The following is an 18,476-nucleotide window of genomic DNA, read 5'->3' as shown; positions in this document are numbered from 1 at the left end:
AGGCGTGCGCCACCACCGCCCAGCTTAATAATGTGTTCTTTAAGAATCTTTTTTTTTTCTTTGTGGTGTTCAGCGGGCAAACATTCAACTATTGAATTACAGGCCTGTTCATTCTCCCTCCTCCCTTCCCCCCCCCAGAGCCTGAGTCTCAAAAACATGTTGATTAATAAAAACTTGATCCTTGACTACACTGGGAATAAGGATGTGCTGACAGCTTAGCATCATCGTGGCGCCCTGCATTGTGCCAGGAGCCAGACTGAAGTCAGCACCAGCCCAGCTCCTCTCGGTGCAGAAGGACATAAGGGTCTTCCCTAGGGAAAATGTGCTAAGCCTAGGCAGGTAGGCAGGCCAGCGACTCACTTGTCCCGTGGGAGAGGGTACAGCTCTGGGAGATAGGTCACTGGGTTTCCAGATGTGGCATTTGGTAGTTTGGTAAGTTTCTAATATTCTGCTTATAGTCTCTGAAGCTATTTTTACACATACAATGCTGACAGACGACCTTAACCTTACCCTAGACCAGGGATTGAACCTGGGGCAGAAGGCACTTGAGGCAAGAGCTCTACCACTGAGTTACAATTCCAATCTGTTTTCGTAGGTTTTTAACTTCAAATTAAGATAATTCTGTAAACCGCCAGGCCTAGTTCCAGGGAGGAACAAACTTGTCAAAAGTATAATTACAATAAACTTTGGGACAGTAATGTGTATCATAGTGACCAGCAGATGGCGATCGAAGCCAGCAGTCTGAACAACGCTAAACCCTTAGGATTCTTAAAACAAGGGTTTGGTTTTAGTGGAGTCAGGTGTGGTGGCTCTCTCCTGTAACCCTATCGCTCTCAAGGCTGAAGAGAGTTTGAGGACAGCTGAAGTTATACAATGAGTTCAAGCTAGTTTGAACTACTCAGGAGAGGGTGACGAAGTGGGGAACTTGCTTCCCTGGAGGCAACCCAGAGTGGACTCTCAATGAGAACTCCTCAGTTAGGCCTTAGCCAAGGAAAGCTGAAGTTATACAGAACCCAAGCAGCACCGCAGCGGTGTTGGCAGAACTCGGTGTCTGGTGTCTTGCTGTGTGCAGAAAAACAGGCGGGGACTGGGATTCCCTCTTCGCAGGTTTTCATAACAAGGCCGAGGTGCATTCACTGGGTCCCATTGCTTTTCGCTAGTTTTCTTGGATGCTCTTGTGCAAAACCGGGGATCTCAGCCAGAAGGCTGAACCCACTGCTCACCCAGTGTGCAACTGAGGACCTTTCAGTCCTCGGCGTTATCTTCCAGCTGGGGCAGAGGAAATTTTCTAGCATTATTAGCCCAGTTCTTTGGCTCCCGCTAGCTGCGACAAGGGCACACTGAGTCCCAGCATCCTCCTCTCAAACGGAAAGGAGCGGCCTCTTGCCCAGCAGGGCACCGGTTGAGGGTGAAGGGGAGCACTATTCGGATACCTAGGGCCCTACCTTCGTGTCCCTAGCACGTTCTGTCTTTCCTACCTCAAAACTCAGAAATCAGAAGCAGATACTGAGGCCAAAGAGACTGCCCTGAGAGGTTTTGATTGGTTAGCAGTTTGTTAGTGCTATGAATGTCCAGTTCTGAACTTGCTGGGGACACACGCTCTCCTCGGTCGGCTCCTTAAATCTTGAGTTTACGACCAGACAATAATCGCTGACTTGTCTCCCATCTCCAGGGGCCAAGGAGGAACCACACTTGCACTTGGAAGAGCCTGCGGCTAGGAGCATCCTAGGGTCCCGGCTCTGTAGATCCTGCTCTCAAGCTTACCCTAGGTTGCAGAACCTGCGTGGGACCTTCACTGGATCAGCCAGCCGCATACCGAGATGAATTACATCTCGACACCATGCCCCAGTCCTTGCTGAGGTAACTCTGAGGGAGAGCCAATAAATTCCTCTGAGTATGTGGTTCCAAGTCGGGCGGTGATGGCACATGCCTTTAATCCTAGCACTTCAGGTAGATCTTTGTTTTGTTCGTTTTTGAGACAAGGCCTCTTTTCGTAGCCCTGCCTGTCCTGGAACTAGCTCTATAGACCAGGCTGACTTTGAACTCAAAGAGACCCGCCTGCCTCTGCCTCCCAAGTGCTAGGATTAAAGGTGCTCATTACTACACCTGGTCAACAATAGTCTTTAAAACGGACAAGCAGAAGCCTGTTTCCAATCTTGTAAACAGTGAGTAGAAATTGCTTCACAGAGGATGGGTAAAAACATTTGAATTGAAAGTCTGAAGACCTGAATCCAGAAAGTGAAGAGACAACCAACTCCCTGGGGTTGTCCAACTTCCTGCTCTCCAATACACACACACACACACACACACACACACACACACAATCCTCCCGTCTCTGGACACACACACACCCTCCCACTGCTGAAATAAAAGTCATGAGCCACCATGGGCCAAATAAAACTTTTACATTGTTTTAACTCTAGCTTGGTAAAGATTTGGTTGGTTTTTGGTTGTTTGTTTGTTTGTTTGTTTTTGTGAGTGTTTTGGTTGGTTTTGAGACCAGGTCTTCACTCCTAGGTCTCTCGATGTCACTTCTGAGTCCTCCCCTTGTGTCAGGGTCCCCAGGGGGGTGCTCTGGCCCTTAGTTGTGTCCTTCTCTGTGGCTGCATTGCTGCCAGTGCTCAGGGACAAGCTGAGCCATCTTGGCCCTGTGTTTGACCCTACAGAAAGTTCTATTTTAGGAATCGTCCAGAATTTATTGAACTTCTGCTTTGTATTATAGATCTGCTACTATTGTTTAGTGCGCAAAATATTTGCACATTAGTTGTCGTTTATACTTGCTCCAAACCCCACACACCTGCAAAATCCACATAATGCTGTAATAAAAAAAAAGACAGATAGCAACAGATGTGGATAGGAATGTTGGAATCTATGTTCTGTTAGTAAAACAAAAAAAGTGTAAAATGATACAGCGCTTTAGAAAATAAATGAAGCTTCCCGAAATGTTTAACCAGCGTGCTACCAAATATCCATAATTGTACTTCTCAGTATCTACCCAAGAACAAGGAAACAGCACCCCATAAAAGTATGTACACACCCCCAGGAGCGTTGCTTTGAAGATTAAAACGTAAAATCCCACAATGTAAACAACTCAAATGCCACCAACTGATGAATGAATATGGTCTGTTCAGACAGTCAAATCTCCCATTCAGCATAAAATCAGAATGAAATATGGAAATGAATGGCAATGTGAATGAACTCAAAACCACTAAGGTAAGTGAAAGAAATCAATCATAAGACTCCACGTTGTCTGTTCCCATTCATGTGAAACATCCAGAGGAGGCAGATTTGTTACAGAGACAACACAGGTCAGTGGTTGTCCAGCATTGAGAGGTGGTGGGGGTAGGACTAGGGAATGGTTATTAATGTGCACATTTTTCTTTTGTGGCTGAAGAAAGTGTTCAAAGAGGAGACTAGATTGATGGTTGTGCAGATTCTCTGCATGTACTAAAATCTGTGGGATTGTACACTTTATCCATTCATGCGTGCTTTATTTATTTCTTTATTTTGGCCTTGTAGGACTGGGTCTTTTATAGCCCAGGCTGGCCTTGAACCACAGTTGAGAGTGCCTTGAACATCTGATCCTCCAGTCTATAATGTGTGCCTTACGATAACAGTTAAGCTTTATGGTATTATGGTCTGTAAATTATATTTCAACCAAGATCTTTGAAAAAAGAAGTGGAGGCCAAGAGTGGTGGCACACGCCTTTAATCCCAGGACTCCGGAGGCAGAAGCAGGGCAATCTCTGTGAGTTCGAGGCCAGCCTGGTCTACAGAGTGAGTTCCAGGACAGCCAAGGCTATATATACAGAGAAACCCTGTCTCCAACAACAAAACAAACAAAATTTAAAAAGAAAGAATGAAAGAAGTGGGATGGTCTGGGAGAAAGACGGATGAAGCAAAATTCTAGCAGTTCAAGAAAGGAGTCAAAACACACACACACACACACACCGCCCCCAATCTCCCAAAACAAAACATACATACACGCACACACACCGCCCCCATTCTCCCAAAACACACACACAGCCACCAATCTCCCAAAACAAAAACTTTGAACCTACACTGCCCGCTTTCTTGGGTTTTTACTACAGCGCCCGCTAGGGAGCGGAGCACGTCCGCAGGCAGGGCACACAAGGATAAACTAAGAATTGCAGTTCCAGAGCCTCGGGTGGGCGGGCGCCGGGCTCCGTGTGCGCAGGCGCACTGCGGTTCTGTGCCCGCCGCTGAGGCCATTGTCCGGCCCTGTGGTGGCGGAGGCAGGTTTGCGAAGCTGGCCCTTACGCAGGACGGCACCGCCGCGAACAGAGACTGCAGCGGGCGCTAGGGGGGCGGTCCCGAGGTCGCGGATCCCGAAGCCCCGGAGGCGGTGATTCCCAGCGCCGTGGGTAGGAGGCTGGACTCCCGGCCTCGCCCACCATCCTGCGGGCGGACTGGGCGTGGCCGGAGGGACTGTCCCGAGGCGGCCGGGCCTTTCATTTGGCCTTTGGGGAGATGCAGGCGGAGGCGGTCTCCTCCGGCCCTTTGGGCTGAAGTGGCTGCAGGGCTGCAGGGGTGGGGCGGCGGGGTAGCGGGATGAGTGGATCCTGTCCTCTCTCCTCAGCCCCGGATCGTAGCCAGCACACACTGAGGCAGGAATGGCCCCGAGGCCTCCGATGGTCACGCCCCAGGTGAGCTGAGCCTTCCCCACCGCCCAGAGCATCCCACCCGGCGATACCCCGGGGACGTGTACGGGACAGTTATTGTTCTAGAGTTTTGATGGCTTTGAGTCTCCTAGTCTAGCGAAAATCCCTCTTAAAGTGCCCAGACCTGGGTGGAGCAAGATTCCTGAAAGGATGGAGTAGTTTGGTAGTGGAGGGGACCAGGGGAGTGCGATTTTATGAAGAACTGAATGTATTGGGATCCTCGGCACTGAACCTTTATTGCTGTGCGGGTCCTTTGAACTCTTCAGTGAGGAATGTAGGATGACGACAAGATAGAAAAGTGAGGCTTTATGGCTCATCCACGGGGCATATGAGCAGGGAGCAGATGAGCCATGGTCAGAGGAAGAGGATGGTGAAGGATGGCCGTGTTGAATCGAAGACCAACATACAGCCAAACCTGGACCTACTAGCTCCGAGCTTTTCTTGCCCCTTGCGCTTGTCTTTCTTTTTTTTTCCTTTAACAGATCTATAATAGTGCACTCCCTCAGTAGTCCCAGCCTCGGGTTAATTAATAAGAGGCTGATCTGTGCCGGCAGGAAGGCACATGCCCTTAATCCCAGCAGTTGGGAGGCAGAGAGGAAAGTGGATCTCCGTGAGTTCGAGGCCAGCCTGATCTACAGAGCGAGTTCTAGGACAGCCAGCGCTGTTACACAGAGAAACCCTGTCTCTAAGGGAAAACATAATCCACACTCTCTTTAGAATAAAGGGTTAGGACTAGGCATATAGCTTGATGGTAGATCTCTTGCCTAGCGTATGTGAGGTCCTAGGTTCAGTTCCCAGCACCTCTGGGAAAATAGGGATGGGCTGGAAAGATGGCTCACCATTTTAGAGCACATACTGTAAAAGCACACATTGCTGTCGCAGAGAACAGTTCGGACCCCAACGCCCATGCCAGGCAGCTCAGGCAGCTCACAACTGCTGTATAATCTGGTTCCGAGGGGGCGAAAGGCCTCCATCTTGCTTGAGCACCCGCACTGATGTGACCATACTGTTAGAAACAGAAGAGAGAAAAATCTCAACTCAAGGAACCGAGGAACAAAGGACCACACAAAGTGAAAGAAGTTGGCAAGGCAATGTGTTTTCTAAAATTGGGGCACCCAACCCAAAATGAGCTAACAAGCACAGTTTGCTAAGATGGCTTCTGTCTTATCCCTCATGCAGGTGCTGACTGAAACTGATCACGGTAACTGAAGCTTGACTGTGTAGTCTGACGAGACTGGCTAATTGTTGCAAAGGGGAAGGTTCAGGGGAATATAGTGCAGGCCTTTATTGGACTAACTACCTTTGTTGGAATAAAAAGTTTTTCAAAATACCCATGCACAGACACATAATAGAATAATTTGTTTTGTTTTGTTTTTGTTTTTCAAGACAGGGTTTCTTTGTGTAGCTTTGGTTGTCCTAAGAACTAGCTCTGTAGACCAGACTGACCTTGAACTCACAGAGATCCACCTGCTTCTGCCTCCCTAGTACTGGTATTAAAAGTGTTCATCAGCACTGCCCAGCCAAATGAAATAATTTTAAAATTAACAATAAACTAAAAATTGTAGTTGCTATATGTATCATGTAATCACATTCAATCTAGATAAAAATACTAATGTGGTTTTATGTTTTTGGGGTTTTTTGGTTTTTCAAGATAGTGTTTCTCTGTGTAACAGCTCTGGCTGTTCTAGAACTTGCTCTGCAGACCAGGCTGGCTTCAAAATCATAGATCTGCCTGCCTCCACTTCCCAAATGCTGGGATTCAAGGCGTGCACCACCACTGCCTGGCAACAACTTTGTGCATTCAACATTCCTGGTTCCCCTAGTGCTTATCTGTGAACACAAGGATGTACAAGTCTCTTAGAATCATCCAAAAAGGAGAAAAAGTGTTGTTGCCAGGCGGTGGTGGCACAGCCTTTAATCCAGGCACTCAGGAGGCAGAGGCAGGCGGATCTCTGTGAGTTCGAGACCAGTCTGGTCTATAAAGCGAGTTCCAGGACAGGCTCCAAAGCTACACAGAGAAAAACAGACAAAAGAAAGTATTCTTATTTGTCCATGATGCAAAAATAATATGAAATGTGATTTTAGTAATGTATATGATTTAACTCGGTTTATTATCACTTCTATTTATAATCAGTATCTTTAAATTACTAATGGGGTATTCAACCATGTTATCCTACTGAGGCTTTGAAATGTATCATGTATCTTATGGTTCTTAACACAGCTTGATGTCCTCAAGGGCCAGCAAGATTGGGTGTAGCTGTGGCCTGAGGAGTAGTGTTGGGGGGAGGGTGCTTGAATTTATATCATCTGGAGCAGAAACCAGCACTGGGTACCCTGACATACAGCTGGGGGGGTGGGTTCTAAAATAGTTCAACAATGTAAGGTACAATATATGTGGGATGATCCCCAAGAAAGCCTAATGTAAAAATCTGATTGTAGAGCTGGAGATGCATTCAGTTGGTAGGATTGCTTCCCTAGCATGCACCAAGCCCTGGCTTCCATTTCAGCACCACAGAAAGAAGATGAAGTGGTGCATCTTCTACTTTTGGGGAGCAGAAACAGAAGAATTGGGGGTTCAGCCTCCGCTACATAGCGAGTTTGAGATCAGCCTGGGATACATGAGAATCTCTCTCAAAAATTAGTAAATGAGTAGGGGCTGGAGGGATGGTTCATCAGTTAAGAGCACTTACTGCTCTTACAGAAGGCGTGGGTTCAGTTTCCAAAACACACGAGGCTGCTCACAGCTGCCTACCACACACTTCTGGGGGCTCTGACGCCCTCTCCTGACCACCATGGGCCTCCTACGTGAACATAGTGCATATGCATACCCTCAGATATACACATATAAATAAGAGAACAATTTTTTAAAGATTTATTTATTATGTGTAGTGTTCTGCCTCCTGCATGTATGCCTGCAGGCCACAAGAGGGCACCAGATCTCATTATGGATGGTTGTAAGCCACCATGTGGGTGCTGGGAATTGAACTCAGGACTTCTGGAAGAGCAGTTAGTGCCCTTAACCACTGAGCTATTGCCCCCAAATATTTTTTTAAAAAATAGTAAATACATAGAAGCAATTTGCAGAGCAATATGTGTGATGTTTCATGAAGTGTGCCTGCAGTACGTGAGTAAGACATGGACACAGGACTTCCAAGTATACACACCAACTGTTGAGAAGGATCACATGGGGAGATAAAGAGGACTAGGAGGGGAAAGGCCGTCATTTTTTATCCTTTTTCGTTCGTTGCTATAGTCCCATGTTTGAATCTGGAACAGAGCAAGGAAAGAAAGCAGTGAGGAATGAGCAACCGTATAAAAGGTTTGGTTTGAAAGGAAAACAGCAAGATAGATGGACGAGAGTGTGAGCTGTAAGCTAGGCATGTTTGCGTAGGTCTGCAGACCTGGCCCGGGAGAGGCAAAAGCATCAGGATAAAGAGGTGGGAAAGGAAAGGAGAGACAGAATAGCATATGCAGGGTTGTGGGATCTATTTCCCCTTTGACTTTCCTGTCAGACAAGCTACATGCTTTAAAATCAGCGTCTCAAGACAAACATTTCCCTTTGAGCAGCAAGGTCTGTTCCCTGACTTTGGGAGGAGCATTTGTGGAGTTGATCCCTACCTGAGCAGGACTGTGATCCCACAGGAGTCTGTGACATTCAAAGATGTGGCTGTGGACTTCACCCGGGAAGAATGGCACCACGTGGGCCCTGCCCAGAGGAGCTTATACAGGGACGTGATGCTGGAGAACTACAGCCACCTGGTCTCTCTCGGTAAGGAGGCTACTTCCCCACTGGCTCCCACGTCGCCAAGGGTTCCTTCCTCGGTTGCTGAGGTTTGGTGCATGCAGCCTAGTAACTGAGAGGAAGTCCAGGGCTCGGTTGTGAGCCTGAAAGGTCGCTTTACAGACCCAGAAGAGGGGACTTCACTAGCATTCCTTCTTAAGCTGAACCTTTTCTTCTGTCCAGAGGTCCCGAGGATCTAGGACTAGTACTGACTTTTAGGAAGGTTCTCTGTCTTCTTGATCAAACACCCAAATCTTGTCTGTTTACCCATGAGCAGGGTATCAGGTGTCCAAGCCAGAGGTGATCTTCAAATTGGAGCAAGGAGAAGAGCCGTGGATATCAGAGAGAGAAATCCAGAGACCTTTCTGTCCAGGTAAACGAATAAGAATTCTGCTCGTGGAGATCAGTGTAGACGGTGGCACAGCTCACGGAGAGGCCTGGGAGCTGTCCGACACGCAGAGGAATCTGAAACTGTTTCTGGGTGACAATCTGCACGTCTCTCTTTTTCAGTCAGGCATTCCTACTGGCAGTAAGTCTTCGGGGAAAAGATACCTCAGTGCTGGGATTATAGGCATGTACCACCACACCCAGCTTTATACCGTCTTAAGTGAGAAGTTAGCCCTCCACATCCCTTTAATGCCAGCATCCAGAAGGCAGAGGTAGGTAGTAGATCTCTGTGAGCTCTAGTGAGGTCCTGTCTCTAAACAAAGCAAAACCATAAAACAGAAAGAGTTAGTGTAAGGTGAATCTTGGTCCTAGGATCACAGTGCTGTTCTAAGCGCACATTCTATAGGACTCAGCACTGCCTTCCCTGTTTAAAAGGAAGCATGTTAGTTGGGCAGTGGTCACGCCTTTAAGCCCAGCTGTAGGGAGGCAGAGGCAGGCAGTCTGAGTCCAAGGCCAGCCTGGTCTGCAGAGCGAGTTCCAGGACAGCCAGGGCTACACAGAGAAACCCTATCTTGAAAAACAAACAAAACAAAACAAAGAAAGAAAGAAGAAGAAGCATGTTAGAGTTTTTGAAAAAGCAAGGTGTTCAAAAGCCAGCGAATCTGTGTTCATTTTTTTTTACATAATTTTTTTTATTGATAAAAGAAGAATAAAGAAAAAAAAAACAAATTTCCACCTCCTCCCAGCCTCCCCTTTCCCTCCCCTTCCCCCCACTCCTCTCCCCTTCCCCCCACTCCTCTCCCCCTCTCACAGAGAGAGAGCTCACCCTGTGACGGAGCTTCTGTCTAGCCTCAGTACATTGTGTTCTGTAACCGTACACTCCTTAGTAAACTGATACTCAGTGAGTGCACACTGTTTGAAAAAATTCTGTTCCAGGTCTTTACTAATGAAACAAAAACAAAAACAAAAACTAAACTTTTATTAAGTGACCCACTGAAAAGAATTCTAATAATACAAAGCCTTTCCTGCCTGTAGAGTTTTGTTTTTTGTTTTTGTTTGTGAGCAGTGTCCTGTTGTGTGGTCCAGACTGGCCTCAGACTTGCCACCCTGCAGGTCCCAGGTGCTGAAGTTACAAGTGTCATTGTGTGTGACTGTCCTTACGAGGTTAGAATTAATTCTCGTTGCAAGTGTAGGTATTTGGGAATTGGACTTTTTCAACTGTGTTTCCTCTCCCAATATTTTATTATAAAAATTTCAAATATATGGAAAAATTTAAAAAAACTGTGCAGCAATTATCGTAAAGCTGCCTAGATGATCACATTTGTTGGTAGTGTGGTATTTGCTTTATCACATATCTCCTCGTCTACTCATGTAGGAATTACCTTTTTAATGCGCTTTAAAGGAAGTTGGAAAAATAAGTATGCATATCAGTAACTGGAGTTGTTTCCTTTCTTTTTACTTTTGAAATATTGAGAATAAAATCCAGGACTTTGCACAAGTTCTTTTTAAAAAGTGCTGTATTGCTGAACTTAATCCTGAGTCCAGAGTCAAAGTTTTTAATTAATTATTCTTAAATCTCAGGGCATGTCTGGAAAAAGAAAACAAGACTCTCAGGGCATGTTTATTCTGGCTTTTTTTTAAATATGTATGCAAAAGTAGGAAGTATGTGTACCTGTGTAGAGTGTCCACCAAAGCCAGAGGAGGGTACTGGATCCTCTGGAGTAGGAGGTACAGTCAGTTGTTAGCTACCCAGTGTGGGTGCTGGGAACTGAACTTGGGTCCTCTGCAAAAGCCATATGTCCTCTTAAATACTGAGCCATCTCTCAAACCCTGTCCACTTGTTTTTATATATATGTGTGTCTTGCTTGTATGTATGTCTGTGCACCATGTGTGTACAGCCCACAGAGAAGAGGCATCTTTTGGTTTTTCAGAATAGGGGTTTTCTGTGTAAAAGTCTTAGCTTTCCTGGAACTTGTCTTGTAGATCAAGCTAGCCTTGAACTCACAGAGATCTGCTTACCTCTGCCCACCCCCCCCCCCCCAAGTTAAAGGTATGTGCTACCACGTCCGGCTCAGTTTTTTTTAAAATAAATGCTTATATGTACAATCCTATTGCTATTGACAAGTGTGTTCACCCTTTCAACCCATATTCCCTAGCATTTTTGTTGTTGTTTTTTGGGTGGGGGTTTGTTTGGTTTTTTTTGTTTTGTTTTGCTTTGCTTTTTTTTTTTTGAGACGTAGCCCCGGCTGCTGTCCTGGAACTCACTTTGTAGACCAGGCTGGTCTTGAACTTACAAGGATCCACCTGCCTATGCTTCCCCAATGCTGGGATCAAAGGTGTGCACCACAATTGCCTGGCCTTGTTTTTGTTTTTGAGAAAGCATCTCCCTACGTGTATCCAGATTGGCCTCAAACTCATGTTCTATTCTGCCCCAGTTTCTCAAGTACTGGAATTCTAGGTATAAGTGACCATGCCTGGCATTTCCCTTAGGTTTTAAAGATAACCATTTTTTAGATTTATTTATTTCATTGTTTTATGTATATGAGTGTTTTGCCTGCATGTATGTATATACATCATGTGTATGCCTGATGCCCGTAGAGCTCAGAAAAGAGGGCATTGGGTCCTCTGAGACTGGAGTTACAGATGATTATGAGTTTGCACGTGGGTGCTGGGAATCGAACCTGGAATTCTGCAAGAGCAACAAGTGCTCTTCAACACTGAGCCGACTCCCCAGCCCTAAAGGCTCCCATTCTTAGAACCTAAAAATGAATGTGTTATAGTATTAGTATGCTGTGGTAAAAACAGACTTAGGAATACATCTGTTGATTGAAATAGATCCGCGGTCAAGAGAAGGGATTGAGGAGCTGGGGAGACGGCTCAGCGGTTTGAGCACTTGCTCTTGCAGAGGACTCAGATTCAGTTCTCAGCATCTACAAAGAATAAATATTATTTTACTATAAGTGTTATACATACATCACACACATTAAAAACACACACAAAAGAAAGATGATTGCTATAGAATCAGAGCTCAGATAGATTGAAACTACTCCTAAATGTAAGGTCAAAATTAACTTTAGTTTGCTCCATTTTTAGTACAGGGTATGGCCCCCCAAGTATGTCAAAGAATCTTTTCAGTACATCCTTGGCAGTAGACCCTATAGAGAAATTATGAAATCAACTTTAAAGAAACTATAAAATTGGTGGATTAGAAAGGTACTTTTTTTGTTATGCCCCCTAAAATGAACAGGAAACATGGAAACCTACAGGATAGAATATGACTCTATTTTGCTTGCATCTGCACCTCACACACTTCGGCTCCTTTCTTCTTTTGTTTCCTGTCAGACTAACCCCACTCACAAGGGCTTGCCTTGTTCTCTGGACGTGACAGACACTCTGGATTCGTAATACTCACTGACACCCCACTCTCTTTCCCGCAGCATAAGGCTTCCGCAGTCTCATCTGTCCTGTAGCCTTCTGTTTGCTCTGAAAGGAATTTGGGAACTTTTGCACTTTATATTTCTTTTAGACTGGAAGACCAGGCCTGACACCAAGCCGACAAGTCTTCGGCAGGGCACATCTGGAGGATCCCACAGTACAGATGTTCTGTCACGTGCCACACAGGGAGATCCCTGGGATGTCAGGATCCAGAGGCACCAGGAAAGTTGGGGGAGATGTCTGGGACCAGAGGCATCGTCCCAGAAAGAAATAGCCACTCTGGAGACAAATCTTGAGCAAAATAAATTTGACGAAGACTCTAGATTGAGCACAGACTTGGTCCCACAACTAGTCATGCCTTCAAGTGTAAGGCCCAGTGGACGTGAAACACTTGGAAATAACTTGGAGTGTAACTCAGAATTAGTTACTCGGAATAGTGTCCTTGCAAAAAAGAAGCCTTATAAATGTGATAAATGTCGAAAGTCATTTATTCACAGATCATCCCTTAATAAGCATGAGAAAATTCATAAAGATGATGCCTATCCCAATGGTACAGACCAAGGCGTCTATCCTGGAAGGAAACATCATGAATGTACTGATTGTGGGAAGACCTTCCTCTGGAAAACACAGCTTACTGAACATCAGAGAATTCACACTGGGGAAAAGCCCTTCGAGTGTACTGTGTGTGGGAAGGCCTTCAGGCACAGCTCATCCCTCGGTCAGCATGAAAATGCACACACAGGAGAGAAGCCCTACCAGTGTAGTCTCTGTGGGAAAGCCTTCCAGCGCAGTTCCTCCCTCGTTCAACACCAGAGAATCCACACTGGAGAAAAACCCTACCGATGCAATCTCTGCGGGCGGTCATTCAGGCATGGTACCTCCCTCACTCAACACGAGGTTACACACAGTGGAGAGAAACCCTTCCAGTGCAAGGAGTGCGGGAAAGCCTTTAGTAGATGTTCTTCGCTTGTCCAGCACGAGAGGACTCACACCGGAGAGAAGCCTTTTGAATGTAGCATATGTGGGAGGGCTTTTGGGCAGAGCCCATCCCTCTACAAGCATATGAGGATTCACAAAAGAGGCAAGCCTTACCAAAGCAGCGATTTCAGCATGGCTTTCGAGCCCAATGCATCTCTTATTCAAGGTGAAAGTGCACTTACTGAAGTGAAATTGCACCATTGTGATAACTGTGGGGAAGACTTCAGTCACATCGCAGACTTCACGGACCATCAGAGGGTCCATGCTGGAGAGACGTCCTATGACGCTGAGCAGTCTGTGTCTCAGCCCGGAGAGAAGCCCTACCAGTGTAATGTGTGTGGGAAAGCTTTTAAAAGGAGCACAAGTTTCATAGAGCATCATAGAATTCACACTGGAGAGAAACCCTACGAATGTAACGAATGCGGAGAAGCCTTCAGTCGGTGCTCCTCACTGACCCAGCATGAGAGAACCCACACTGGAGAGAAACCCTATGAATGTATCGACTGTGGCAAAGCCTTCAGTCAGAGCTCATCCCTTATTCAGCATGAAAGAACGCACACCGGGGAGAAACCCTATGAATGTAGTGAATGTGGGCGTGCCTTCAGAAAGAAAACCAACCTGCACGATCATCAGAGAATCCATACTGGAGAAAAACCTTATGCTTGTAAGGAATGTGGGAAAAACTTCAGTAGGAGCTCAGCTCTTACTAAACACCAGAGAATTCATGCACGAAATAAACTGTAGGAAACCGAAAATTATGGAATGGGTAGGAAGCTTTGTCTAAAGTACTGTCCCAATCTAGTATCAGGATTCTGAAAGTTTGGAAATATAATTATGTTTTTGTACCCTGCATATGGAGAAAACTGGGCCAAGAGACAGGGTTTTTTTTAAATAAATGCCACTCTTTTATATTTGATTACAGACTTTTTATAAAACTACATAGTCATTTAGAAATGGTACAACCTTGCTAAAGCTTTTGAATATGTATGTCTGAAATCACCAAGTTTTGAAGCTTGGTATATAAATCCTATTATTTACAAGCTTAAAAGAAAGAAAGCTCAGTGTGGCCAAAACATTTTAAACATTATAGTTTCACTTGACTGAAACAAGTTCTTCTTCTTCCTCTTTCTCCTCCTCCTCCTTCTTTTTTTTTTTCAAGACAGGGTTTCTTTTTAGCTTTGGAGCCTGGCCTTGAACTCACAGAGATCTGCCTGCCTCTGCCTCCCGAGTGCTAGGATTAAGTGTGTGGGTCACCACCACCTGGCTTGGCTAAAACTCTTCCATGAAGCTTGAAACCATGGAAATCAGCTTGTGTCCAGGAAGTCACCACTGAAAGAATTAGAGTCACCTGCGCAACCACTTCTCTGTACGGGGGGAACGAAAGCTGAAGTGGGCTGCACAGTAGGACAGAACTTGTAATAGCAAAGCTAAATGGAAAAGCTGGTTTCCTGGTTCTTTGGCCTCATACCACTGGTATGGAGAGGACATTTGGGAATTCAGCGAGCTTTAAAGTAAAACTTTTAAAATAGATACCCAAACGGCTTGTGAACTCCCGTGGGCTGGACATTTTGGAGTGACTAAAGACATCATAGGCAAAAAGAATATGCAAATTTGTCACAAATGTAAGGCCCCCTATTGGACACTTACAAAGCTACAGATAAGTAGAAACTGACACCGGTTGTACTGGTGACACACGTGCTTCTTTCTCGGCAGTCACCACCTCTTCAGCTCACGTGTCCTTTCATTGTGTTTGTCGTGCCGTTTCATGAGAAGGTCTGACTCTGAGCTTCCTCTCCACTGCCTTCCCACCCCACCCCTTTCTCTGTCTCTGCCCCTGTGCCTGTCTTTCCCTTTTTTCTCTTTTTGCCAAGTTTACTGTAGAGAATTATAAACCTAATTACCCACAGCCGTAAACTTTATCTTTGACTCCACTTACAGAAGCAACATGTTTTGGTTCTTTTTGTGTGCAAAGAAAATATACTGCTATTTCAAAAACTCTTTCAGCTCTGTTGCTTTTCTGTTAGCAAACACGAGATAAGCTGCCCTCGTACCTGTAAACTGACTATCCTGAGGGAATTTCCAGAACCTTTTTGGGTTCAGTTAACAACAGTGCCGATGACTTTGGAATAACTGTGAACATTTCTGGGGTCCCTTTTTTTCCTCAAGGTCCATTGGCCACCAGTCCACAAGGACAAAGGGGCAGAAGGTTGAAGGCCTAAGGCCATCTGGATGATGAACTTGTCACCCAGGAGGAGCTCCTGATAACTTTCCAGACCACCTTGGAGACACACTGGATCTCCTCTGACTCTGCCCTTCTTCCCAGTGTCCTTAGTCTAGTTTTCCTGCTCAGCCTTATCCTGTCCAACTATTGGCTGGTCAGTTTCTTTATTAAACCCATCACAGCATAAATTACACAGTATGTAGAAGGATTATTCCACAGAAGCCTCCTCTATGTATTTTATCCTTGTTGGAGAGGCCGATAACCTGCCGATACCTTTGATCATATTGTCAATGACAAGTTTGTCATTTAGCCCCGGAATTGCCTAGTTCTAAAAGCATAGCTCTTAGCATCTAAAAGTATAGTGTTATTATTATTATTTTTTCTGTAACAGGGATTCTCCATGTAGCCCTGGCTGTCCTGGAACTTGCTCTGTAAGCCAGACTGTCCTCAGACTCACAGAGATCTTCCAGCCTCTGCCTTTCAATTGCTGGGATTAAAAGTGTGCACCACCACCATCCAGCCTAAAAGTACAGTCTTAATGACATCTCTAGAGCCATGCTGTATTTGAGGAGCTGCATGTAACTCCATCTTCAGGGGGTGGTGCAAGGTCTGTGGATGCGTTGAGTGCTCGCACGCCACAGGGCGTGTGTTGAAGTCAGGACAACTGTGGAGTCAGCTCTCTACTAACCCCGATGTGGGTCCCAGGGGCTGACTTTAGATTCTCAGGGTTGGCAGTGGTGCTATTACCCACTGAGCCATCTCTCTGGTACTCTGCCTTGTTTTTGTTTTTAAGACAGGGTCTGTCTTAGGGTTTCTATTGCTGTGACAAAACACCATGACCAAAGAGCAAGCTGGGGAGGAAAGGGTTTGTTAGGCTCACACTTCAGCATTGCTGTTCATTAGTGAAGGAAGTCAGGATAGGAACTCAAACAGGGCAGGGTCCTAAAAGCAGGAGCTGATGCAGAGGCCATGGAGGGAAGCTGCTTATTGGCTTTGCTTCCCATGACTCTCTCTTCCTCTCTCCATCTCTCTCCATCTCTCTCCCTCTATCTCTCTCTCTTGCCCTCTCTCCCTCTCTCTCCCCTCTCTCTCTTTCCCTCTCCCCCCCCCCCGCCTCCTACATGCCTCACACTGAGCTGCACACAGGGATGGGCACCTCCTAGGTGCACACTTAGCAGTTATGAACAGAACAAAGGCACAAGCCCAAGGCTGCTCAGTGCTTTCCTATTTCTCTTTTATCATCTTTAATTTTTTTTATTTTATGTATGGGTGCTTGGTCTGGGCATACATCTGTGCACCATGCATGCCCCTGGAGACACACAGGCTAGAAGAGGGCATCAGATCTACAGACAGTTTTGAGCCATGTGGGTGCTGGAAATGGGATCTCCGTCCACTGCAAGAGCAGCTAATACTGCAGAGTTGTCTCTTTAGCCCCATGTTCCCAGTTCTTGCTTGGTCCTCTTCGCTCTCTGTGTGATCTGAGACAAATACCTAAGTTCTCTACATTAATTTCCCCTGCTGTTAAAGGGGCATATTAACAGCCCCCATGGGGCTAACACTTGCATGATATGTGGCTATGGCTAGCACTTTCAGATGCTTCTTGCCATAATCTTGTCCTTTCAGAAACAGGAGGGCCTGGAATCAGTGGACACTAGCTAGCTGTCTCCTCCCATCCTCACCTTTAAAATGGGAGCTGCCACAGCCCCACCTAACAGGGTTGACCAAGAGGATTAAGTGAGAGTACCTGTAATGTACTTAGCACTGGGCCTCAAACATAAAAGTACTTTTTAAAGCGCCCAGGGCTAGGACAAGCATGAAGGGACACACCTGTAATTCCAGGGTTGCCCAGGTTGAGGTAGGTTAGTCATTCTCCTACTATGTAGTGAGCTGAGGCCAGCCTGGGCTTCATGACAGCGTGGCTCATGCAAAACAAACAAAAACCTCTAAATAAAAGAGTGATTAAGCTTTTAGACCTCAAGTGAACAGGGCACAGCTTTGGAGATCCAGGCGGGCAGGAGAACTTGCTGGGAGCCGTCCACCCACTGCCAGACTGCCGCTAAATGTGCCTTCCTGGTGACCACCAGGGGGCGCTGGCGCACTGCTGAGGGCTCCAGTTCTCCGGAAGCGCGGAGCTGGAAGAACACAGCTGGTCCTGCATCCTAAGGGCTTTTATTTTATTTCATTTTTTTTCCTTATATCCCTTCCCTCCTACAAATGATCCTGAATTTCCCCACTTTCATGAGATGAGCCACCCTCTGCAGCTTCCATCCTACCGATCTTCGCCTGAGAGGAAATGACCGAGACCCAGAGGAAAGAGTGATGCAAATCCTCGCCCCTGATAGAAAAAGAGCGAGGCCCACTCCACAGGTCCTTAGCACTTGGTGCCCTCTATACCTAGAATACTCTCCCCTCCACCCCGGCAAATGAATGGTTTCCTCCATCATCTTCAAGTCTCTGTTCAAACACCAGTTTTTCAGCAAAGCCATTCTTTACTGTGTTACCAAGCATGGTGGTGTTCACCTTTAATCCCGCACACTTAGGAGGCATAGAGAGGTGAATGTTTGTGAGTTCAAGGCCAGCCAGGGAAACATAGTCCCTGACTCAAAACAACAAAAACAAAAAACACCTGCCACAATTTGTAAAGCGGCTTCCATGGCAAGGGGTTTTGCTTTTGAAGCAGTTGGACATGGGAAGAACATTCTAGACAGCACAGGTGAGCTCAGTCTGTCATGAGGATCTTTCTAAGCAGGAAGAGGAAGCCCAGGGGAGTCAGAGTGAGTAACGGTGGGATGATGGGAAGGAAGTTGGAGCGATGCACTTGGAAGATAGAAGAAGGGACCATGAGCTAAGCCATGCAAGCTGTCTCTGGATTGAATGAATGGACAAGCTAAGGAAACAGATTCTTCCCTGGAGCTTCCAGAAGGAACAAAGCCACACATCTGGAGAAACAGTGGATAGGGTGTGTGCCCAGAATGTGCAAGGCCCTGCGGTTG

At 46.2% G+C, this 18,476-nt stretch overlaps 1 protein-coding gene across 3 annotated transcripts; it reads left to right on the top strand.

Annotated features, from left to right (window-relative positions):
* Window positions 1–4,189: 4,189 nt before the first annotated feature.
* Window positions 4,190–14,171, top strand: Zfp90 (ZFP90 zinc finger protein). Of its 3 annotated transcripts, none has more exons than XM_075977111.1 (5): window positions 4,200–4,384; window positions 4,600–4,666; window positions 8,324–8,450; window positions 8,740–8,835; window positions 12,376–14,171. In XM_075977111.1, exons 2-5 carry the CDS (start codon window positions 4,634–4,636, stop codon window positions 14,004–14,006), a joined length of 1,887 nt encoding a protein of 628 aa, XP_075833226.1. In that variant the 5' UTR covers window positions 4,200–4,384; window positions 4,600–4,633; the 3' UTR covers window positions 14,007–14,171. The 3 variants fall into 3 exon arrangements, with proteins under 3 accessions (XP_075833225.1, XP_075833226.1, XP_075833224.1); XM_075977109.1 differs by having other exon boundaries at window positions 8,249–8,450; XM_075977110.1 differs by having other exon boundaries at window positions 4,190–4,666.
* The last annotated feature ends 4,305 nt before the right edge of the window (window positions 14,172–18,476 follow it).

Source organism: Microtus pennsylvanicus, chromosome 6 (assembly GCF_037038515.1).
Source record: "Microtus pennsylvanicus isolate mMicPen1 chromosome 6, mMicPen1.hap1, whole genome shotgun sequence".
Classification (NCBI taxonomy): Eukaryota; Metazoa; Chordata; class Mammalia; order Rodentia; family Cricetidae; genus Microtus; species Microtus pennsylvanicus.
The sequence above is the reverse complement of the archived record's forward strand: the minus strand, read 5'-3'. Positions and strand labels throughout refer to the sequence as shown.

Bases quoted from the DNA above. Each gene is read 5' to 3' on its own strand.
- Zfp90 (XM_075977109.1), top strand. From the start codon at position 4,634: ATGGCCCCGAGGCCTCCGATGGTCACGCCCCAG. The intron at 4,667-8,248 runs GTGAGCTGAGCC...CCCTTTGAGCAG, and splicing joins CTCCGATGGTCACGCCCCAG to CAAGGTCTGTTCCCTGACTT. The intron at 8,451-8,739 runs GTAAGGAGGCTA...ACCCATGAGCAG, and splicing joins CAGCCACCTGGTCTCTCTCG to GGTATCAGGTGTCCAAGCCA.